This window comes from Helicoverpa zea, chromosome 14, assembly GCF_022581195.2.
Source record: "Helicoverpa zea isolate HzStark_Cry1AcR chromosome 14, ilHelZeax1.1, whole genome shotgun sequence".
Lineage (NCBI taxonomy): Eukaryota > Metazoa > Arthropoda > Insecta > Lepidoptera > Noctuidae > Helicoverpa > Helicoverpa zea.
In genome coordinates, this window is record NC_061465.1 from 11,105,473 (window position 1) to 11,128,938 (window position 23,466).

At 39.6% G+C, this 23,466-nt stretch overlaps 3 protein-coding genes across 4 annotated transcripts; 2 read left to right on the top strand and 1 right to left on the bottom strand.

Annotated features, from left to right (window-relative positions):
• The first annotated feature begins 1,888 nt into the window (after positions 1-1,888).
• LOC124636132 (homeobox protein MOX-1-like) lies at positions 1,889-5,953 on the top strand. The gene is made up of 3 exons (XM_047172058.1): positions 1,889-2,319; positions 3,713-3,864; positions 4,257-5,953. The coding sequence occupies exons 1-3, from the start codon at positions 2,046-2,048 to the stop codon at positions 4,350-4,352; spliced, it is 522 nt and encodes a 173-aa protein (XP_047028014.1). The 5' UTR covers positions 1,889-2,045; the 3' UTR covers positions 4,353-5,953.
• Positions 5,954-7,585: 1,632 nt separating this feature from the next.
• LOC124636130 lies at positions 7,586-21,784 on the bottom strand. Of its 2 annotated transcripts, none has more exons than XM_047172056.1 (10): positions 21,647-21,784; positions 17,577-21,094; positions 16,108-16,132; positions 13,761-13,964; positions 13,197-13,335; positions 12,449-12,629; positions 11,837-11,977; positions 10,868-11,019; positions 8,666-10,361; positions 7,586-8,401 (listed from the first exon to the last, which is right to left on the bottom strand). In XM_047172056.1, the coding sequence occupies exons 2-10, from the start codon at positions 21,063-21,065 to the stop codon at positions 7,754-7,756; spliced, it is 6,675 nt and encodes a 2,224-aa protein (XP_047028012.1). In that variant the 5' UTR covers positions 21,066-21,094; positions 21,647-21,784; the 3' UTR covers positions 7,586-7,753. The 2 variants fall into 2 exon arrangements, with proteins under 2 accessions (XP_047028012.1, XP_047028011.1); XM_047172055.1 differs by having other exon boundaries at positions 16,063-16,132.
• On the top strand, positions 21,775-22,831 carry LOC124636131 (probable 39S ribosomal protein L49, mitochondrial). Its single transcript, XM_047172057.1, has 2 exons — positions 21,775-21,981; positions 22,321-22,831. The coding sequence occupies exons 1-2, from the start codon at positions 21,775-21,777 to the stop codon at positions 22,783-22,785; spliced, it is 672 nt and encodes a 223-aa protein (XP_047028013.1). The 3' UTR covers positions 22,786-22,831.
• Positions 22,832-23,466: the final 635 nt, after the last annotated feature.

The window sequence follows — 23,466 nt, forward strand, 5'->3', positions numbered from 1 at the left end:
TTCAAAATACCTAGGTACTCAGTTCTACTTAAAAATCCAAATAAATAACTATAAAGCTATCAACATACGAACCGATAGTGAATGTCTTGTCACCGTGAGAAACTGAGGACAGCGCGGTCCCTAGGGGTCGGTACTGCCCCTTGCAGGGAGCTTGTCGGTCGCACCTAAATCACATCATTAATACTAATCGCTTTCTAAATAGGAAGTCTTCTATGAATTTTGTGTTAGTTAACTAGTAATAGATATCTATTATTTGTATTGTAATTAAGAGGACGAATTGGAATTTTTGGCGCCAAGGATGTCAATTTTTCTCAGTAAATACAAAACGGATCAAAATACAACTTGGTTACCTGAAAGTTCATGATATAAGCCTTATTTTGTTAGTTGTAGAAACATGATTAGGTAACTTTTATAACAGAGAAAAATGTATCAAACATACCTCTTTTTAAAAAGAGATTCACATATTATGGGCAAACGGGACCGATTTAAGCCTCTTAACTTTTTTAGTAGTTGAGTATATACATACTCTTTAAAATGGTAGTAGGAATTTTTATTAAATTATCATTTCTAAATATTAAAATTACAAAACCATTTTGTCGCTTACGACTTTTAGTTATAAGCTAGCGCGCGTATTGTTATCCTCGCCCCGCTCAGACGCTCCGACCCCTTTTGGCGCCTTAGATGCGCGTGCCGGTTATGGAATTATTGTTGACCACTTCCTCGCCTTAACCACGTCGACTCATGAAGGAAGCATTTGGAAGTATGAACCATATTAGTCCATATAATGTCGTGATGGGTTAAGAACCAACCTCTCAAGTAGGAGGGCGCGGGTTCGATTCCAGGTCAGGCAAGTACAAATGCAACTTTCCTAAGTTTGTATGTACTTTCTAAGTATGTATATCTTAGACACCAATGACTCGTAGGCCCCGGCTGTCATTGAACGTCCTTGGCAGTCGTTACGGGTAGTCAGAAGCCAGTAAGTCTGACACCAGTCTAACCAAGGGATATTGGGTTGCCCGGGTTGAGGAGGTCAGATAGGCAGTCGCTTCTTGTAAAGCGCTGGTACTCAGGTGAATCTGGTTAGACTGGAAGCCGACCCCAACATAGTTGGGAAAAGGCTCGGAGGATGATGAACCATATTGGTTCAATCTGATATCTCCTAGAAAGTATGAAATGGGGCAAAATATGGCAAGGCGCTCTGAAAATAAATATTGAAAAAATAAGGGTATCTAGGTAAAAAAAAAAACCTATGTCGGTAACCGTTTTGTGTCAATCCAATACGGGCGTTAGTGCTGAAGCGGAAAAACTTAACTGTAAACTTATGTTCTATATTTATGCTCTCCTTATGTGCTACCCTTATGCACTCTCGTTATATACTCTCCTTATATACTTTATTATGTAATCCCCTTATGTACTTCCTTTTGGAAGCCCTTTATGTACTCCCCTTATGTGCTCCCCTCTATGTATTCCCGTTATGTACCTACTCTCTTTATGTACCCCGTTATATTTATTTACAAAATATTTCGAGGCCTTATGAAATGATAAAAGTCCCTGCATCCACTGAAAGCATATACTAATATTATTATTCAGATTCCTCTATAGAGAGGCGTCATAATAGCTCTGTGATTTGTGGTTGACAAAACATGAAATTAAGCAAAAGAAACGGCTAATCATAAAAAAACAATGACAGTGTTGAGATGACAAATTCAAATAGCGCTGTGCTGTCCAATCTGTACCTAACCCCGCCCTAAGCTAAGCCCCGCCCATCGTAGCGTGCGTGCGAGCATCTCAGCTGAATGTTCAGGAATCAGTCGCTGAAACTCGGGCTAGGGAAGACGTCTTACATTGTAACTTAGTGATTATGTAGACAAGTTTGATAAAAGTTAGTCAGAGGAAAAACTGTGTTGAAAACCTTTCCTAAGAAGAAAGACTGGACTTCTTTACGATCAAAAGTTTGTCAAGTGACCAATATTATTTAATACCGTTAAAAACAAATAAATTTTTAATTACTTATTAAAATAACAATCAACGATCATAAAAAAACAATGGACTACCTAAAATCCAATTTTCCTGCACAAACAGAAGACGGGATGAAATACCCAGAAAACGTCGAACAGCCTCATTTCCAACCTCTTTTAGAACAGGAGAACTCTCAGGAGTTCTTCCACCCAGGGTACCTGCCCTTCTTCTATGACTATAGGGCTGTGGACCGAGGGTTGTGTGACGTGAGAGAAGCTTGTGATTGGGAGTGGGGAGAGTGGGAGAACCATGTGGTGGTGAAGGAGGAAGGGGAGGAGGCGCGAGGGTTTGGGGATGAAGGTTAGTGATTTCTTGTATTTATGCTTAACTCTTCCTTCATTCTTATATACAACAAGTTGTTGGCTACAAGTTTTGTTAGTAGGCAAGTAAATTGAAGTCCAAATCGGTAAACTAAAAGAATGTAGAGAGAAATGGAGATTCACATTGAAACCTGTGATAGTGTGTGTTAAATAAGGCAGTAAGTAGGTACTTAGGTACATAAGGCATATCTGGCTAATTTTATACATAGTTAGAATGTTGAATTTAAGCTGTAGGAACTTAATGACACGTCAATAAAAATATAGTACCTATGTACCTACACAGTTTTGGATAACAATTTTAAAGTTTTTCACAAACAAAAGCAATTCAAGAAAATATCATCTAACTACTTTATTTTTTGTAATATTAGGGATTTTGTAATTACCTAAACCGGTTACCTTCTAGTCAAATTTTCTTACGAACTTACCTTCATTACGCTGATACTGATACATTATTACTTAACTAAGAATATCAGCATAGTAGAAGGTACAGATCCCGCCATTTCTATTTACCTACCTACTGTTTAAGTTCAGTTTAAGTTTTTGAATTTTCATGATGACAACGAAGAAAGAGATATGTATCTATCTAGAAGAACCTGTCAATACCTAGTTGCTATAATCTAAACTGCTTATAATTCCCTGTCATAAATCACATCCCACAGCTAATAAAATACCAATAAACATTGCACCTTCCTGCCACCTCAGGTTTACGAGTGGAAATGCGCGCGCGCAGGATTCGCGACACAAACACGGCTATAAAGCGATCATAAACAATAGACAGTCGGCGCCGGCGCCGAAACATCTGCTTGTAGTTACTGCAACGGATGCTGATATTGACTATTAATTGCAAGTTTTTTTGTTATTGAAAAGAGAAGAGAATTTTCCTGTTTTGTTTGTTGAATCTTTTCTGCAGCTTGTCTGGTGACATGGCAAGCAACTAAGCCACGTTTACAAATGAGTTAGCGCACTGTTTACACTAGGATGTGAAAATTGGAATGCGTTGCGTGTGACTGAAAACCTAAAGAAAAGTGTGCGTATAATGTACCAAATGCCAACATTCATTAGGTTTCTAACTAAATATTAAAATACCGTCAAGTTGTTATCCAATTCAGTTGATTGGCCAAGCCAAGAAAGGAAGCTTGCATTGTCGTAAATGCAATGGGTACCTTAGCGTTGCCAATAAACTTTGCAATACTATTAGGTATGTTGGTACCTACACCTAGGTCTTGTTAGATGTTTAAACAGCTCATTCGGTAGGACCCTTAGTACTTACTTAGTCAACCAGACTTGCACATGCTTCCAATCGACCAAGGGACCTTTATCCTTTCATAAGGCCACTGAAAATGTTATAAATAAATATAACATTGTTGTTATAGATACCCGTTCCCCCGGCGGCAGTCGCAAAGAAAGGACAGCGTTCACGAAGGCGCAGATCAAAAGCTTGGAGGCTGAGTTTACTCGAGCTAACTACCTGACGCGTCTGCGACGGTATGAGATCGCCGTCGCCTTGCATCTTACTGAACGACAGGTAATTTTCATTAGGTAGTAAATTCCTATACCATGGGGAATCTAATAGCCTACACTTAGGACCGATAGGGCATGGCAGTTTAACTATTTCTTAATATGACAACTCTACCTATCATAATACTAGACTAGCTTAACTTTTACCTAAAATGCAACTTATTTTTACCTAGGTATTCAATTTGCTCGTACCTATTCTATCGCTCACTGAGAGGGCCTACACACGGCTTTTATCGTGTGAAGGTAAACGCTGAATTTTGTTACGCGAAACCCATTTTATCCAAAACCCGCGCGGAAATTCCGCTGGTTAGAAAGAGCTTATTATAAAGTAACATCCAACGTTAATCGTAGGTATGTAATGTTTATTAGGTACTACAGTAACTTCTTTCTTTGCTACAGGTGAAAGTATGGTTCCAGAACAGAAGAATGAAATGGAAGAGGACAAAAGGCGCGTCCAAGCATTCTAAGAAAAAGGACACCACTAATTTGAACTAATATGTCAAGTTAATCATATTTTTAAATAGCTTTTTCCGCGGTTTCACCCGCGCCTCGTGAAAACATCCCTTAAAAAATTTAGCTTATATAGCCCGGGCATAGTGTAAACTAGTGAAGTGCATCACTTACTGTACATTAGGTTTTAGGTAATAAATATGAGATACTGAAGAACATAAGGAAAACACAACATTTCAGGAGATAAGATATGTTTATTAGACAATTCATACCTCCGACACGAGGCGAGCGCGTGCCGAACAAATAATAACTAAACATAATAATAATATTGTGAACTAACGCACTATCTTTGGAAGGAACAAAACATCTGGGCTATGGGCAGCTACAATTTGTTCAAAATTAAAAATGGGTTAAATTATAATGATTAACAACAGCGGGGGAACTTCCAAATCACTAAAATACTAGCTGTATTTATATAATAACATTGATTGCAGCCAGGCGCCGTATACGACTTCGTGGAAGATAGCTACATACAGTTTCCAACTTCAGTGCTCCGAGCGTTAGGTCTTTTGTTTCAAATTGTTGGCAGTATTCTTGAAATGTTACAGATATTCACTAAAGCGGATAGGAAAAGCTAAATAATTTACGCTAAATGAAAGATCAAGCTTAAACAAAGATTAAAACTACGTAATTGATTCTTAATTAAAACTATAGTATACAATTGAATTAAAATGTCGAAAGACAACTTGGAAGACTAACAAAAAGTTTATTTTACAGAAATAATCTTACAAAGAGATTCAGACAAATCAATTTAATCAAGCAATACTACATAATCACAGTTAAGGAGAATAACATTCGTTAAAAAACATTCAGAAACTGTATGTAACTCAAGTGAGCATAAATCGTGACCGACGTCGCCTTAACTCGCGTTAAATTTTCCGTGAACTACGTTTAACATTGGACCTAGCTATATCGTTGGACCAAAATAAAATAGCTAATTTTCAACAATATAGATATATAATTATCATGTTTAACATACGCCGCTGCGTGTGTCAGTGCGCTGAGGGGTTCTACAGCCTGTAACAATATTGTAATCAAAATAAATAAACGATTTAAAACGACATGCAGCATTTTTACATCGCTCTACGTTTTAAATATATAATCCTGATTTTAATCTTAAACTCTGACCCTAGATTTAAAGTTAAAAAAATATACTTTAGTGAACTTGTGACGCACTGACAGACGCAGCGGTCACTCACCGTGAGCTTTAAGTTTAATATTATATAAAAAGTCGTCAGAACTTTGTATTTATTGGCTCCCGTGATACATATGTACAATGTGGTTATCATACTTTTATATTTTCTGTCAGGCACAAATTTAATCACCAACTTTGTATTTTTTTAACGTTTTTAGTTAATTTTATATATTATTGTTATGTAGGGACATTTATAATTAGCTATAGGTTTAAGCTTTGAATAGGGATTTGATGTGTATAGTGGGATTCACAAAAATATTGTGTGCTTCTAAAACGAATGATTGAACATGACGTGAACACCTAATGTAACCAAAATGGTTCTAGAATAAGTGTTTATGAATAAATAATTAATAAATGACAGATTGTACTTTATTGAACTAACTGTAAATGTCCCCCAGACTAAATAATGTAGGTAGTAATTTAAATCAACATTTAAAACGTGTATTTATTCCAAAATTATTGTTTTATTTCTAATTAATCGGGTTTTAGCTCTAAATGAGTTTCTAATGCATCCTTATATATAATTAACAGTTGGAAAAATATGTTCGGAGTGATATTCTTACATGTTACGCTATACATAACTATACATAGATTGTCTAGGTTCATGCGAATGATACGAGGCGATGTGTCGCGTCCCATGCCTACAGCGAGCTAGTACACCTACACTACTCCACGCCTGCTAGGAATACAGACTAGACACCAATCTAAATGAATTCTTATTGAGCTTATACACTGTACACAGCAGTTTTATAAGATTGTATGGTCAGTCTATCTCCATATTCCACCTATCTCTTCAAAACGCAACAGAAGGATAAATAAATAAATTATAAATGCATATTCCCACCTGACTAGAGAATTTTGAAAGTTTCTCAGCAAGGAACTGTAGTTTTTAACCGACTTCAAAAAAGGAGGTTCTCAATTCGACCGTATTTTTTTTTTTTTTTTTTTTTTTTGTATGTTTGTTACGCGATTACTCCGCCAGTTATTAATCGATTTTGATGATTCTTTTTTTGTTTGATAGGATATACTCCCGAGGTGGTCCCATAGTCATCAGGTCAGGATCTGATGATGGAAACCCTGAGAAATCGAGGGCAACCTTCGAAAGTTGTAGGCATACATAGGGTAAAAACTTGACACTCAGGTGTACGCCTAAAAGCACTATTCAACTGTGAAGATTTGGAGCTGATCTGATGATGGAAACCAGAGAGGGTCGAGGGAACTCGACAACTGAATATGTGAACTACCTCGTGTTTGGGCTTAAATTATTTGTATTGACAAGACCTTTGCAACAGTGAAGGTTTGGAGCTGACCTGATGATGGAGACCAGAGAAAGTAAGTCGAGGGAACTCGACAACTGAATATGTAAAATACCTCGTATTTGGACTTATGTTCTTTGTATTGATGAGAACTTCTCACTTGTATGGATAGTGACAACTATTCGTATCACTGAAAAGCTTTAAATAAAAAACTTTTTTACAAAAAAATTAAACCGACTTCCCAAAACACTAAAAAGCAAAAAAAAATCTATTTTTAGGTGCATCGGCCTAGAAGTCGGTGGCAAAATTAACTTAGTAACATCCATTAGACACCGACTTCTAGGCCGATGCACCTAAAAATAGATTTTTTTTTGCTTTTTAGTGTTTTGGGAAGTCGGTTTAATTTTTTTGTAAAAAAGTTTTTTATGTATTTCATAGTCAGGTTTTTAGTAACTAATATTTAAGCGGGCCTCTATTGAACTTAAAATAAATTAGTATTACGAAGTTATTGCTGTTTTAATGGTCACAAACCCTTTCCCATAATTTATTTATGAGATTGATAATGCACTTACTTAGTACTTGTAAGCATTGAGTCTAAAAAAGTCCCCCAAGGTTGATAGTACTTGAGTCTTTAACTAACTTTAATTACATAGGTCCGTGAACACATTCAGCACACACTATGAACTTATCACCTACAACCAAGCTTTGCTCAACAGGATCAGCACAAACCATCGCATCATTTGCACAAATGAAAAAAAAAAACATAATTAAAAACCTTTCAGAGTAATATATTTAACACATTCCTTGTCACCATTTTCACAGCACAATGTCCGTCACTACACTAATATATACACAGTATAATTATTAAGGCTTTTCGGGTGCTCTCACTTATTGCAATAGTCTCTGCGCTATATCAGCACGTATATGAGGCGTCGCTATGGACGCTGGCCGTCCCCGCCCGCGCCGGCCGCGCTGCCTGCCGCCGCGCCCGGGGCGGCAGGCACCACATTCTGCGGTATGACCGTCAGGGACTTGGGAATCTTCGGCATCATCATATGCGACACCACCGGCGGAGACAGAACCGTTTCACTCATGATAGTGACAGCCGGACCGAGCTGCGGTATCTTGATCGGCGTCGTGGTGACCAGCAGCGAGGGTGACGTCACGATAGGCGACGCGACCGTCTGTGACGTCACCGTCGCCGTCTTCTGGGGTATCGGCGCTATCGTTATATTCTTTAGTCCGACATTTTTGAGTATGTTGGCAGCGTTGGAGCTGATTTGTGGGACTTCGGGATCTTTCTTGTCGTCTGGGGTGTTTTGTACGACGGAGCCGCCGTTGCCGAGTAGGGCGCACTGTCCTCCGGGCTGTATGTCTGGCAGCACGTGGTCGTCGCTGGGTTTCTTCTTGTCGGTGTCGTGCAGCTGCTGCAGCTTCTCGCGGCGCATGATGCACATCTTGTTGTAGTCGTGCAGCGTGATGTGGTAGCGCTTGCCGGAGGACATCACCTGCACGAGGCTGGGCAGCGTGCGACCGTCCACGGCCACTTGTGTCGGCTCCCGGGCGATGCGGGCTAGGTTCTCCTGGAAACAAATATGAATAGTTTAGATCAAGGTATAGTTATTAATTTGGTGTATAAATATATTCACTATTTGCGTTACTTGAATAGGAATTTAGTTTTTGTTTCCACATTGTGACTATTTAATATTTACATGTTTATAATTACTCATTAAATAAATTAGCATACACTATTAATTAATAGAATTACGCTACATGAAAACAACAAACTAATTTTAATTGAAGGCAAAATAACATATTATATTTTTAAAAATATTTGACAAACTTACCGGAGTGATTGGCATAAGCGTAGGTCTCCAAGGCTTGCTAGTCGCTTTAGTTTTCTTAGGAGTTTCCTCCTTCTTGGAAGCATCCTTCTTCTCCTTAGGAGTGGGGAGGACGGGAGGGTCGATCTTGGTAGGGATAGCTGTCACTGTGGCTGACATTGGGCCCGACACCGTGGCGGACACTGAGGTCGACACTGTGGCGACGGGTAGCGGCGCAGCTGCGATCTCCGTAGGATCCGACGCCGACACACCTTTCACTAACTGCTGAATATTGTGTAACACATTCTGTATCGCTTTCCGACCCTGTGCGTTAGGAGTGTTGATCGCAATCAGCTCAGGAGGCAGCGGCTTCGACTTCGCCTTGTCAGACTTCGATTTCGGCTTCGGCAACACCCCAGGAGGCGGCATAAACTTCTTAGTTTCCTTATCACCTTCACTATGGCTAGATTTTAACAAACTCTTGCCATTTATTGAAGGCTTTTTCCTAAATTCTAGCAAGCTTATCGCCGGCTCGTTTCGTCTGGGAGTATCATTGACTACATTGTCGTAAGCCTTTAGTCTGCTTTGTACAGAATCACTGTAGTTCATCGCGTGTGGTGACGCGTTATGTGATAGAATCAAGTCTCCACTTCTAAAGTATTTCTCTAGCAGTATTAGATGACGCAGGAATGAAGATTGGTTGCCGTACGGTCTCTGTAACTCGTTCCAAAGCTTCTTAGTTTCCACGTCATACTGAATCATTGTATTACACTTCTCCCAACCTTCCGGCGTCACGCCTTTAACATTATTGAATTCTATATTACACTGTAGGTTCATTTCCTCTTCGCCCGGGAACAACTCTCTAACAGATATCGAAGGGTTGGTTTCTAATCTTTTGACGGGATTTGAGTATTTCACTGTATCTGACACCTTCTTATGATCTTTGTTCTTGGATAGCTCGCTCAAGTTTTTCTTGACTTGCGTGAAGCTTTCAGACATTTGCCATTTGTTTTTCAGCGTGTTTATATCCGCCGGGCGTTTGTTAGGTATCGACTCTATCGTGCATTCCTCATTTAATGAGATATTCTTCAGTATTGGTATACCTTCCTTCACTCTCTCTTCCTCATTATCACTCTTAGCTTTATCCTTATGTGTTAGAATCTGTCCCAACTTGTGTATCCTCTTAGAATTCTTCTCTACAATCCTATGCTGGTTGGCAGGTTTCTGAACACCGGATAAATTATGCACTTTTAGTATATTCTTCTGTTTGTTTGTAAGATTAGGTTTCTGTAGGAACTGTGCAGGATTGTTTTGTTTCTGTAACAAGTACTGCAGTTCTGTCTGTTTGTCTAGAGGGAGTAATGGGCCTTCCACGTCTTGCATATCAGGCTCGGAAGCATCACTTTGGTGGTTACTGTCAGTAGGTTTGGCAGCATTGGGTACTAGGATCTTATTTGAGGAGATGAGGCTCTCTATGTCTTCCTCTAGAGGTTGTTCCCTGCTGTCGCTGTCTTCTCTTATCTTGTCCTTCTCTGGTGTGCTCTCGCTGGTCCTCTCAGACTCGCTGTCGAGTTTACTGTCAGGTTCGGTAGACTTCCTCTGCTTAGACTTAGGTCTTTGTTTCTTCTTGAGTTTGCTGTCGTCGTTGATTGTATCTTCCGTGTCGTTGTTCTCTGATGGCTGATTTTGTGGTACTTCGAGGTTGTAGATTTGTAGTAGTCTGAAATAGATGGGTCTTGGTTAAATTGACGCATGGATAATAAAAGATATGAGTGCTTGGTGAATTAAATATGTAAATATTGTATTGAATTAAATATGTAAATATAGTATTATTCGCCTTATGGGGAACTTAACAAACATCACTTAATGTTAAAGTTCCTTATATAATAACTTGAAAGTAATTCTGTTGCAGAAAACGAAAGTGTGACAGAGCTAGAATGATGTTCAAGTAGCCCGTACAATTTCACTTTCAATTTTCAAACAGTCAAAAATCAAAAGTCATTTATTCAAAGTAGGCTGAAAATCAGCACTTTTCGAACGTCAAATTTAAAAAAGACAGCCCCCAAAACGCCCGCCCTTCACCACTTCATGTGTTTTTGCTGGGAAGAAGAAGGGGTGGAACAAACTCCCCAGCAGTTGTTTTAAGAAAAAAAATCTCACGTTTATATTGTTAGTGAACTTGGGCCTAAATAAGAGTGCAAATATTTCAGTATTTAAGCTACATACTTGTTCCTATAAGCGGTGGCGTAGTTGTCCTTGTGTCCCGGGCGCTGCAGCAGCGTGCAGTAGTAGCGGCAGGCCTTGCACAGCACCGGCCGCTCCGTGAACTGCACCGGGACTAGCGCCGCCTTGAGGTACGGGTTCAGTTCCGTGTAGCCCTGTGGATGTGGTATATTATTAGTTATATTAATATTATACAGCTGAAGTTTGCGCGCAAATTTTGAGAAACACTGAGACGATTAGCACGAGTGGAAGCACTATAAAGCTATTGCGCCCGATGCAACTTTCTGCGTATATTTTGGGTACTTCCACTCGCTCTTTTTCTTCTGTGATTCGATTATAAGTTAGAAGGTTACTTTATATCTAGGTACGCGAAGTAATTCCTGTAGGACGCGAAAGAAACCGCTGATTTATCAAATTGATTAACAATAACCTCCTTTTTGGGAAGTCGGTTGAAAAGTAAACTTGAGAGTTATATTTCAACTTTCATCCTCCGAGCCTTTTCCCAACTATATTGGGGTCGGCTTCCAGTCTAACCGGATTCAGCTGAGTACCAGTGCTTTACAAGAAGCGACTGCCTATCTGACCTCCTCAACTCAGTTACCCGGGCAACCCGATACCCCTTAGTTAGACTGGTGTCAGACTTACTGGCTTCTGACTACCCGTAACGACTGTCAAGGATGTTCAATGACAGCCGGGACCTACAGTTTAACGTGCCATCCGAAACACAGTCATTGGTGTCTAAGATATACTTAGAAAGTACATACAAACTTTGAAAAGTTGCATTGGTACTTGCCTGACCTGGGATCGAACCCGCGCCCTCATACTCGAGAGGTTGGTTCTTTGCCCACTAGGCCACCACGACTTCGCCGTCGACGAGTTATATTTCAACTTTGCTGAGCGATAATACCATATCTTATAATAACTTTCTTAACATTATTAAGTCATGTTGGATATTATTTAATGAATACTCACATGGTGTATAAAGTACACGTTATGATGCTTGGTGATGCGGCGGCGGCACAGCGCGCAGGCGAGCAGCGGCGCCAGCGCGCGGTAGTGCTCCGCGCACAGCGGGAGGGTGTGCAAGCCAGGGTAGTCGCACTTCAGCTTCAGCTGAGGACAACATAATAATATTTATTGTATGTGTCAATTATGTAATAATTGTATTATATATTATGTTTCAATTAGGCAAATAAACGAAGAAAAAAAAAATTGCCTTTTAAACGTGCACTCTGAATACTTCCTTGAAGTAATTTGGCAGACATCTGAGAATTAACTTCGCACATAGATTCTGGATAATACATATTTATGTATTATCACATATTTATTGTAAGCTCCAATTGAATACAAAACATCTTCCTTGCTCGGCCAAGTAAGACTCATATTAAATTAAGTTGCATCAACTCATTGGTGAGCTGCTGGCAACACTACATGCTGGAGAATCGATAATGATAACGCTCTCGACACAACAGTTGCGTTGCTCAACAATAATGTTGATCAGTTGCTGTACAAATATTAACCCCGGCTTTATAATCAACAAATTACCACCATCTCTCATACATAATGTCGTAATCTATGACTCACCAGCTTATTAACACTAGTCCTCATCTTGATAAGCCACTTGCGTCGTATGGAGTGGTCGGCGGCGGCACTGCAGCCCTCCGTGTGACACACCGCCGCCCGCCCCGTGCCCACTGCGGCAGGAGGCGTCTCTTCCTCGCTGTCCTCCTCTAGGGGCGGACTTATTGCCTTCTCCGTTTGAGTACTGTGGGGAGAAGGGAATTGTTAATAGCTGAAGCGAATAGATTTATCACAGAGTGTTTTTTGCTATAGTAATCGAGTCAAAAAGAAAGCAGAGCAAAACGCAAGCAAAAAGAAAAGAAACAGAACAAATACTTAATTAAGTATGTGAATAGAAGACTTATAAATAAACTACCTTTGAAGTCGTCAGGGACTCCACTATCAGGAAAGTTCTAAGTTGCCGAAAAGCGAAAATCCAGAGCATTAACTTTATGGCTACAACACATTTGGCTATAGACAATCGTTATACACAGAATTCTGAAAACCAAAGGCCCAGTTTCCTTAGTTACAGATAAAACGTCAACTAGTTATCTGACAGTTAATGCTTTCTATTATAATGAAATGCTGCTTATAATTTCTGCCAGATATCCGAGACCTAATAGGTGGTACTTGTGGTGTGTGGGGGTGGATGGTAAGTTCCTGATAGGCTATCAGATACGTTACGTATAGATAGGCGGTCAACAGTGTCCAGTTCTGTTTGCGCAGCCAAGGTTAGTTCTTTGGTATGTTGAAGTCAGTGCAATCTACTCACTTGTGAAGCGACGTGATGGGTGGGTCCATGGTCTGCTTGCCGAGCGGTCGCTTGCGGTACGACGGACAGTTCGCGCGTCGGTCCACGTGGCGGTAGCACGCGTCGCATAGACAGCTGTCTATCGTCAACTTCTCCTCGTCTGGGTAAAGGTAGGAGGAATTAGAAAAGAGAATTTATGTTATAAAATGGCAGAGCAACCTTCTTATAACATATAACATAAGAGGGTTGCTCTGCCTTCTTATAACATACGCAAACATAGGTTGAGATTAAACAGGGGACACTGGTATTCAGCTGCATCCGATTAGACTGGAAGATCCCAATTGGAAAAATATTTTTATGATGATGAATCCGTAAAACTATTAACGTATTGATCAGTCACACATTTTGATAGAGATTGGTAGGACATAAAAGTCGAAATTAAAAAAAGCAAGTTTTAATCATCAGCCTAGCCTTTTAGCAACTACATATGTTAGGGATGGCTACCAGTTTAAGCAGATGCAGTTGAGTATCAGTGTCTTACAAGGAGGTTATCTAACAGGTTTCAAATAAAAAGCAAAAACTCACTGTCTAGAACTTTCTTCTGTCTTTCGGAGCTCTTAATCTGGGCTATATGACAGGGTGTGTCGAAAAGCCCGAACTTCCCCCCACAGTAGAAGCACTGGTCCATACAAAGCCGGCCGGGGTGTATGCTGAATGAGGAAGCCTTCTCCGGGATGACCAGATTCAACGTCTCCTTGGGCTCCACGGGCTCGGGCGCCGCTTCTGGGTCTGTGGAGAAGCCTGGGTCATGGAACTTCTTTGGAGAAGATTGGGTTATGGCACTTCTTTGGAGAATAATGTATATGGTGAATGGTTGTCGTTTGTGTAGTGTTGATGTAGTTTTTGAAAACCTGTGTGTTGTTTTGAAAAATATTTTTTTCTTATTTAACTTAAGAGTTTGGCAGACAAGTTTAATTTCTTATAGGACATGTATTATGTAAGGATTTTCTAGTTTCTGTTTTTTTTTTTTTTAATATTAAAAAGTTAATTATGTTTTAGAATTGAAAATTTTGAATTGCTGCTAAAAACTAATATTTAGGTAGACCTAGGAACAATATTTGACAATTGACATACATTTGAGGGCAAAATTCATACTTAATTAAACCTCATCATAAAATTTTGTAAGATATGATCGACATGCGTATTATTTCATGCGATTAAGTTTTAGTTAAGATCTATTAGTTCATAATTGTTAGCTTTGTTAATTTAGAACTCTATGATTTCCCTTTAATTAAATATTTTAATTTGATTCAAAACTTCTCATATAAAAAATAAATAAAGTAATAGTGTAATTGTGGCTAAGACGTAATGTCTGTTATTTTATAGTTATCATGAGATACAACTCCAAGGAATCTTAAAAAGAAACCTCTAGGGACTTATTAAGTTTTCAATGCTTTGTAGGGGGGAACTCAAAAGAATAACTAAAAACTAACGGTATTCTGGGCAGAAAGAAGTCTAGTCAGTTTCACCTGCATCCCGTAGGAACTATTCCGCGCACACGGATAAAATCTAGCCTTTGAACATTGAAATCGTTTCTCAAAACGGAATCTTCAGCTTTATCCTATTATAATAGCTATAGATATAGTAGGTAACTGAGTATCCCAGTACCCACAGCTAATAATATGACCCCTATAAGCGGATATGCATCGTGCGTGGCAATTGAGCCGACGCGAAGGAAATTCGCGAGGACGATGCAAGGAAAACTTTGTCTAAACTACAACCATCTTCGAAATAAAGTCTAAACAACGTTTTATGACGGATATTTGAAACGTTTCTAATATTTTTGTTAAAAAATGTTAAGGAATTTATTTTGGGTAAAGATACATCTAAACCAGTATTATAAACTGTTTGTTTGTTAGGCTATGACTCTACTAAAATAGTCTTTAAATGTTAAGAAAAAGTTCCTCCAGGGCGCGGGTGAAAGCGAGAGAAATCAAGTGTATCATTTAACTACACAATTATTATTATCATAAATGTTATATAGGTGGAGAAGCTAAAAGTATAAACCACTCTTATCTACTTGTAGGGAGCAAATTTTTAGTTTTATTTGGAACTAATTAGATCATGAAGTAATGTAGGCAACATTTTTAATGAAACAATAATAGCATGTAGGGAAAACCTAAGACTATATTACTTTTATGTAGTTTTGAAAAGATTTGCATTTATCAAAATTATTCCTCTACCTTTCTGGAACTGTTTTTAGTAAATTCGGGTGATTAATATTAGAAAAGTCATGCAAGAAAAGTATGAACTTAGTTTTATTATATTTTATTAAACCTGTGTCAGTTATCAAAATTCATAATTATTGAATGCAGCATTATTTGTTCATTATAAACTTTGATAGAAACTGACAAAATTTCGCTAGTGCACACATGATACCAATTATTATCAATTAAAAAAAACCTGTACTGTATTTCCTGAATTCAGATTAAATAAATTTCGAAAATATTGTACTTTATATAAAAGGAAAAATATAACAACTGAAAATGTCAAGGAAGTAATGTTTTCCTGTCCACAATTGTTCGTTGTTGGGTTCATATATATTTGTCTAAGGTTGGTCGCTTTTTACATATTATTTATTCCCATCCCACTCAGAATGTTGGTATTTGAATTAGTATTTTGATGTAAATAGTATAGTTAAAATAACTTTCGTCTAAAATTCTACTGTAAAAGTGTTTTTACTACAAATAAGTATGCCTTTGCGACAAAATAAGCCAAAGAGTGGGATGCACGACTAAAAAGTCGTGTATACGACAAAATAGTCGCAGTGTGAATATCATGAGTGCACATAACGACAGTGTGTAGTGGGGTGAATGTGTCCACACACCATGGCTGTTAAGACGATTACTGTAATGAGACTTTCTGTGCCCACCGTCAGATGCCGCGCCGGCTGCACCCTGGAGACAACAACATTAACATTAGAATTACATTTTAGTACATAAATAAAAAATACCTTTATTTCCACTACTTATCAAACATAACAAGTTTGAACCTGGATCTATAACTAATACCTAATAATTATAATTTTTCATAATTTTAGTTTGTAGTACATTAAAAAGCATTTATGAAGAGAGGTTTTAGACTAATACAAAAAGGATTATATGTATGTATTTAGAAAATTCTGGGTAGCAGGGCACTGAAAAGTTAGACTAAACATGGCCCTAATTCATAGGATGAGATATTTTAGAGTTTATTCATAGAATGAGTGCTGAGATTTATCTAATAGTGAAGCTTATAAGCTTGCAAGCTCTTCATGTATCAATCAGAAGTAGATGTACACTAGTATGATCAGTAATATAAGGGAGAGAAAGAGTAGTGACTATGTACTTGTAAATAAGTTATTTACAATTGATGCTTATTGTAATGTACATGTGTTTTAAAACCAAAGTTATTTAAAAATATTAATTCAAATAAATGTTTGGAGGTTTAGTCTATCATTTAATTATGCATAATTATTATATTATGCAGACAGTCATTGTTTAATATGAAAATATTGATATAAAAAAAAATAGTTTCCAATCATCTGTGTAACCGTTGACTCAAGGAAACTTTGGGAGCTTAAAAGCTCATGGAAGAATATAAGTTAAAAACACAGTAATAAATAACTTATTTCCAAAGCCTGAATGTTTTCATAACTATGGAATAGAATAGTATTTTATTATATTCATACCCAGATACAAAAACTTTACCCGGTTATAATCAAACTGTAAAAGTTATTAACGTTCCAAAGTTCTAGTTGAAACTTAGGAATAAATATTTTAAAATTTAATAATTTACTTATTCCTATATGAACAACTTAACCTTTTAATTGGAAGAAATTCGTTTTTAATTTATAGAGGATATATTTATGTAAGGGGTCCCAAACAATATCTTTCGGGATCCAAGCCAACCTCTCCTGCTCGTAGTACACCCTGCTAAACAACAAACGAGGCTCTGGCGACCCACCCACCAACCGTGCACTGGACCAGCATGGTGGGACAAACGGTCCAAACCCCCATGAGTTACACACCCACAGTTCGGCCCCAAGTGCCCGGCGGCCCCAGCGGCCGAGCTGTCTCTGACGGAAGCCAGCCCGGCGCTGGGACCCGGGGTGTATACAATCTACACCGCAGGCGGGGTAGGCCCCGGAAGAGATGGCGTGACGAACTGGACGCCTACTGTCGGGACTGGTGGACTCGATCGAGGGATCGAGAAGTGTGGAAGCGGGATGGGGAGGCCTTTGCCCAGCAGTGGGACATTATAGGTTAGTAATAAATAAATAAATAATATTTATGGGACTGGCAAAAATATTTCTCATAAGAGGGAGTATGTGAAAAAGACAAATAATAAATGTTTTCTCACCTCTCGGCGCTCTATGGTGTAGTAGGCGTCATCCTCAGCGGTCGCCTCGCCCACCTCCGGCGTCGGCTTGCCGGACCGGTACTTGCTCTTCTGGAACGTCATCTTCAGCGAGCTGCGGTGCTTCTTCTTGTCCCCGCCCCGGTTCAGCTTGATCACAGTCTTCAGCGTACCCGTGTAATCACCCTGAGACTTAGCAGCCTTACTCTTATTAGACATCATACCACCATAGTTAGAACCATATATCCTCTCTTTCTCTTTCAGCTTCTCAATCTTCGCCTCTTTAGCCGCCTTGTGTGTCAGCAAGCCGAGCGTCCGTAACACGTTCTCCTTGCGCTTCTGACTCTCTGGTGTCTCGTTGAGTGCATTGCTGGGTCCCGCCTGGCACTCGGTAGAGTTGCGCGCAGATTTAGTCTTAGGACTCTTAGCTGGCTTTATTTCAGGCTCTACAGGTTTTGCTTCCACAATTGTTTCAGTCTTTTCTTCTACTAGCAATTCTGTAGCTTTAGTCTCTTTAGGCTTCTGTTCAGGTTGTTCTACGTCCATCGCCTCAGCTTCAGCTGTGACCGGCACTGCACTCACTGGAGTTTCAGCCTCCGCTATTGGAGTTTCAGTTTTCAGTTCCTCTACCTTAGGTGCACTAACAACAGTGGCATCGACTTTAGGAACTTCAGAAGCTGAAATATCTTCAATAGACTTTATAGTTTCTATCGGTGGGGGCAGTGCTTCAGTCTCCACTGGGGCAGCTTCAGGCGACTTGACAGCGACTGGCGCGGGCGTGATAGATACCGCAGGAGACACGTTCTGATGCGGCGGAGACTTGATCTTCTCAATGGTCGCCATTTTATCTTCAGGCTCGACAGTGGACTCGGAAGACTTGCGCGACATCGACTCCCTCGATTTCCTCTTGGTGATTATTTGCACATCATTGTTTATCTTAGAGTCGACGACGCGGGGCGTTATCGAGATCTGACTGGAATCTAATACGACTCCCGCTAGACTCGAGTTGGGTGTGTTGGGGTGCAGCGTCGCGAACTGGTGGAGGTCCATCGGCGTGCTGGCCTGCATCGCCGACTTGTCCACCGACTTCCTTATCTCCGTCAGCGTGACATCCTTGCCCAGCGACTTCTCAAATATACTGATAGCATCAGACTCTCGCGAGTGATTAGAACTTGTAGACTCTTTCCTTGAACTAAAACTATTCCTTTTTATTAGAGTGACTGAGTTAGGCAGGTCGACGTCGGTGGATTTCCTCACTTGATCTCTCTTGACTATTGAAATAGCAGAGTTGTTCTCAAAGCAACTCAATACATTCTCCTTTTCTATAGGTTTTTCAGGCGACCTGACAGACTGTATGTCTTTTAGTGGCTTGATGTCACCAGACTTAGGTATAAGTACCACGTCATTGGTCACCATCATACCTTTGCCGCCATCAGTGGCTTTGGACTCCATTTGTCTTCTCTTATCGAACTCCTCAAACTCTTTTAGTCTACCCATAAGCTTGTCAATGCTGGCGGTACTACATTTAAATGGTATTTCATGCTTCGCACCGTCAACAGGTTTCTCAGCAGAATCTTCTTCATAATGAAGTCGTATGTTCTCACCATCGTCATTCTTGGACGGCGTGATCTCACAACTGATAGGAGATATAATATCTTTGTCTTTTACAGGAGTATCAGGTGCGGGGACGTTGTCTCCGTTTAAGGGTTTGGCTAGGCCATAGAATTTAGAAGCAGTCTTAGTCTGCAATTGGTCGGGGGTGGTGTCTGTGGGTAGTGGCGTGCTCGTGTCCGTGACCATCTCGAGGTCGCCGTCGATGTTCTGGTCGAGGTTGTTGATGAGATCGTTGATCTCCTTAGTGAGCGTGTCGATGGTCTCCACCTTGTCGTCGGCGGCGTCGGCGGTGATGGTGTTGGCGATGCAGACGGGCGCGGGGGCGGCGGCGGGGGCGGGGGAGGGCGCTGGTCGTGACGCTGCCATCGCTTTCCTCCCTCGACGCGCCTTCCTTATATTCTTCGACATCTCCTTAGAGTTGAATGTCTTAGACATACTAGTCAATATACTACTACGAGCATCAAAAAGCGTATTATCAGTCTTCATTATCATTTTTTCTTCTATTTCATTTGAATTTAAATCATCTAAGTTTATCCTATTACTATTATTGTTATCAGAGTCTAATGAAGTACTTCTGTTTAAGCTCAGTTTCTTATCCTTTGCGTTTATGATACTACTAGGCTCCGGAGGGTCCAGTTTGGTTTCAGCTAATTTGGAGTCAACAACAAGAGAAGGCACTTTTTCAATAGTCGAGATCTGTACATTATTTTCAATATCTATATCTAGGTCAGTCTTAGATTTATCTACTTTTTTGTTGAGCTCCTTGTCTGTGTCGTTGAGCGTCTCACTCATGCTCAAGTCAGACTCAGTGTTGTCTGAGCACTTGGAGATCTCACTGCCCTCACGAGAGCATGAGCGACCTCTCTTCAACTTCTTACAGTCCTCAGGAGTTTCTGCACTATCTGAAGTCTTAGAATCTGAATGCAGTCTACGCCTTTTCTTCTGTTCTTTGAGAACAACTTCACTCAATAAGTTATTCTTGACTTTCCTAGGTTTTCCGCTACGAAGATTCTTCCCTTCAAACAGTGAGGGGCTATTGCTTCTTTCAGAGCGCATTGAATATGGGCTGGTGCGGGGTCCCAGCACCAGGGTTGCTGAAGAGTCGCCAAGCATTGTCTTCATCATGGCCATGTCAGAGCTGAGTCTTGGTCTCCTGCCAGCTGTCTTTGGACTACAGGATCTCGAGTTAGGTGTGTCTTCCACTGGCTCCTTCTTGATTTCAGAGGCAGGTATCAATGGGACGGCTTCTTTATCTTGGGTGTCCTCAGTGTTTATTTTGATTGCAGGCTTCCTTCCTCTCTTGGCAGTTTGTTTTATAACATTTTTAACCTTTTCTTTGACAACTAAAGCTTTTTTGCTTCTTAAAGTTTTTCTGATGCCTAAGGGTCGCTTCTTGACCACAGCTTTAGGTTTGCCTACAGGTTTCTTAGGTTCTTTGGACGTTTTAGGCTCGTCTGGTGTTGCTTTCTTGTCATCTTCATTGATATCTGAGGCCTTCTTGCGGGCACGGGTCTTGGGTTCTATGACGGTGTCCTCATCGATACTCTTGTCTAGTTCCTCCTTAAATTGTTTAGTTTTCATGTTGGAATGTGTGGTGGGAGATGTCCCCGTTCTTTCGACATCAGGTAGAGGCTGGCTGTCAGCTTTGCTCCTGTTAGTCGATCTGAGTTTGATCGACGAGGTGCCCCGACTCTTGCCTGAATATTTCTGTTTGCAGGCCTCTGAAGACTGGCTCTCACTGTCAGTATCTTGTAGATTGGTGTCAGTCAAGCACTCTTCAGGGCAGGTATCACAACCACTGTCGTCCTTGTTCAAGTAACTAGTAGTTTTCAGCTTCAGTGACTCCTTTATCTTTGTGTTGGGACGACTTTGAGCCATAATACTTCTCTATACTGTGCCATCTGGACCTGGAAACCGATAAGCAATCGTTAATTACCCTTACCGCCCTATAATTAGCAACGTGGTATTAAAAATCACTTGTTGAACCACTTCCAAAATAACACCTAACTTAAGTTGGTTAAAACCCTGTTTTATAAATAAATTAGCAGAGGGATCACTAAATGAACGTACTGTGTACTCAATTGTGGTATAATTTGGCACAATTCACATATAAATCGTGTGTACAAGTCGTGGTAAACAAAAGCCAACGCGCGCTAATCAACAAGTTCGCGCAATATTATCACATTTATTTCACTTATTACGACCTTATTTACGATTTATTCGGGAACACTAAACTATTGTCAACATAAATATGAATCAAAATAACTTTTTAAAACTATCATAACATATGAAATCGCGCCGGAAAATTCATGAAAAACTCGATGTTTTGGTGGCGAGGCCGCGGGTGACACCTAACGCCACCTACAGCTGAGCGAGTGCGTATGCGTCTCGCGAACGAAAGCACCAAATCATTTCCCCAGCCGTGGCGCACCTCTGCAATGTCCTCACAAAATACTCACAATTTATCCAATGAAACCTCCAAAAACCACAATAAACAGTTAATTAGATACACAACGCACCATAATATGCGAAAAAGTTCAATATAAACTCGCGATTAAACTTAGAAAACGATTTTTGAAAAGCCCAAATGACTGCAGGCGTCCGCCATAATGTTTCCTTCGAAACGAATAATATAGTTCTTATTGCTCTTGTAGCAATTCTCTATTCGCTATTCAAAATGGCGACCGTGTGGCGATCACAGTGCGCGTTTGCGCGACTTTTTGCTGGAAAAACTGGACAAATCCTGAACAACGCGACTGATTTGGGTGCAAGACTTGGTCCGGGATCACAATCGGTAATTATTTAATTATATTTTCACTCGCGTCGAGTCGTAATGTCGCTTTGACCGCGACATGTGACAGAACTATGGATGTACACTCTTCCACGCAAGTTTCTCGCGGCTCCGTATTTTTTTGACATTAATTTATTTTCAGAATGACTTTGATTAATGATGCGTAAGGCAATGTTTTAATAACTATCTCTTAGTTTTTAATAATGATGGCGTGTTATATAAATGGCGATTATTGGAAATTAGGGTTTAACATGTAATTAAGGTTAAGTGGGGTTTTTTTTTCGGGGATGGAGTTTTATTTATATATTAGCAAACAACTAAATATTTTTTCTTTTGTTTCAGGCAATATTATCAAGAAAGTACTCGAACTACGCGCATTCGCCTTTTGTGACTAGGATCAAAGAGCAATATGACTACGAAATCGTGAAGAATCCCCCCGAGTGGGAGTACGTGCAGAGACTGCTGCCCATGGACACCATCCCTGCTGTCACACCCAAGGACCACTATCCCTCGGGCTGGATCCCGCCTAAGGAAGAAGCTAAAAATCTCCCATACTTCATAGCTAGAACAAAAAACCATGAAATACCAATTTATTTAGAAATCACTTATAGAGGCATCCGTAAAATAACAATGGTTAGGCGCATTGAAGGCGACATCTGGCTCATGAACGATGAAATTAAAAGCTTTTTGAAAGAAAAAAATGGTAGATATGTAGAAACGCGTGTTCACGAAGTCGGTAGATTTATAGAAGCTAAGGGTGATTATGTTAATGATCTACGTGAGTGGGCGCATTCCAAAGGTTTTTAGATAAATATTGTAAACTGTTTTAGTTCAAATAAATTGATTTAGATAATTTTGTTGTTTTTTATCCCTTTTGACACACATACAAGTAAAATGACATATTTCACAAACACACTATACACACTTTATTATTGCAAATGAGTTTTTTTGCAACAAGTTTTGATAGAAAGGAAGCACGAGTGTTACTTCCATCTGTCAAAAGCAACTGTCAAGAACTTTTGACATATTGAAGTATTGAGCCTACCGTAAGAAAGAGATACAGTGACATTTTCCTAAAAAAGGATAGTACAAGGGAGTAACGTTTACTCTAAGCTTATTTCTGTACAGAAAGCTAGTTTAATATATCGAGCCATAAACCAAGACTAACTATAAAACTGGTTTGGTAATAATAGCATTTTGATAAGTCTTGACATCAGTTAGACAGGGACAGAAATACTGCTTAGCGTAATAACGTGTTAAGTACTGGTGATTTGAAGTCGAGTAAAAAGTGATTCATCATTATTATTTTTTTAATTTGAGTTAAAAATCACTTTTGCGATTTATGTTGACTTATTGAATTTATAACAATGAAGCTAAATACCGTTGTGCCAAAATGCGATATAAAATGTCATCATGTAGACTTAACAAGCAATTTCTTGGTATTCCTGACTATATTTACAAGTCTTAATTTAATCTTACCCAAAACAA

Coding starts and splice junctions, on each gene's coding strand:
- LOC124636130 (XM_047172055.1), bottom strand. CDS start 21,065: ATGGCTCAAAGTCGTCCCAACACAAAGATAAAGGAGTCACTGAAGCTG. Junction 11,020..11,836: donor ACGTGTACTTTATACACCAT/GTGAGTATTCAT, acceptor CCACATCCACAG/GGCTACACGGAACTGAACCC. Junction 8,402..8,665: donor CGCTTATGCCAATCACTCCG/GTAAGTTTGTCA, acceptor ATTTGTTTCCAG/GAGAACCTAGCCCGCATCGC.
- LOC124636132 (XM_047172058.1), top strand. CDS start 2,046: ATGGACTACCTAAAATCCAATTTTCCTGCACAAACAGAAGACGGGATG. Junction 2,320..3,712: donor GCGAGGGTTTGGGGATGAAG/GTTAGTGATTTC, acceptor TTGTTGTTATAG/ATACCCGTTCCCCCGGCGGC. Junction 3,865..4,256: donor TGCATCTTACTGAACGACAG/GTAATTTTCATT, acceptor TCTTTGCTACAG/GTGAAAGTATGGTTCCAGAA.
- LOC124636131 (XM_047172057.1), top strand. CDS start 21,775: ATGACTGCAGGCGTCCGCCATAATGTTTCCTTCGAAACGAATAATATA. Junction 21,982..22,320: donor TTGGTCCGGGATCACAATCG/GTAATTATTTAA, acceptor CTTTTGTTTCAG/GCAATATTATCAAGAAAGTA.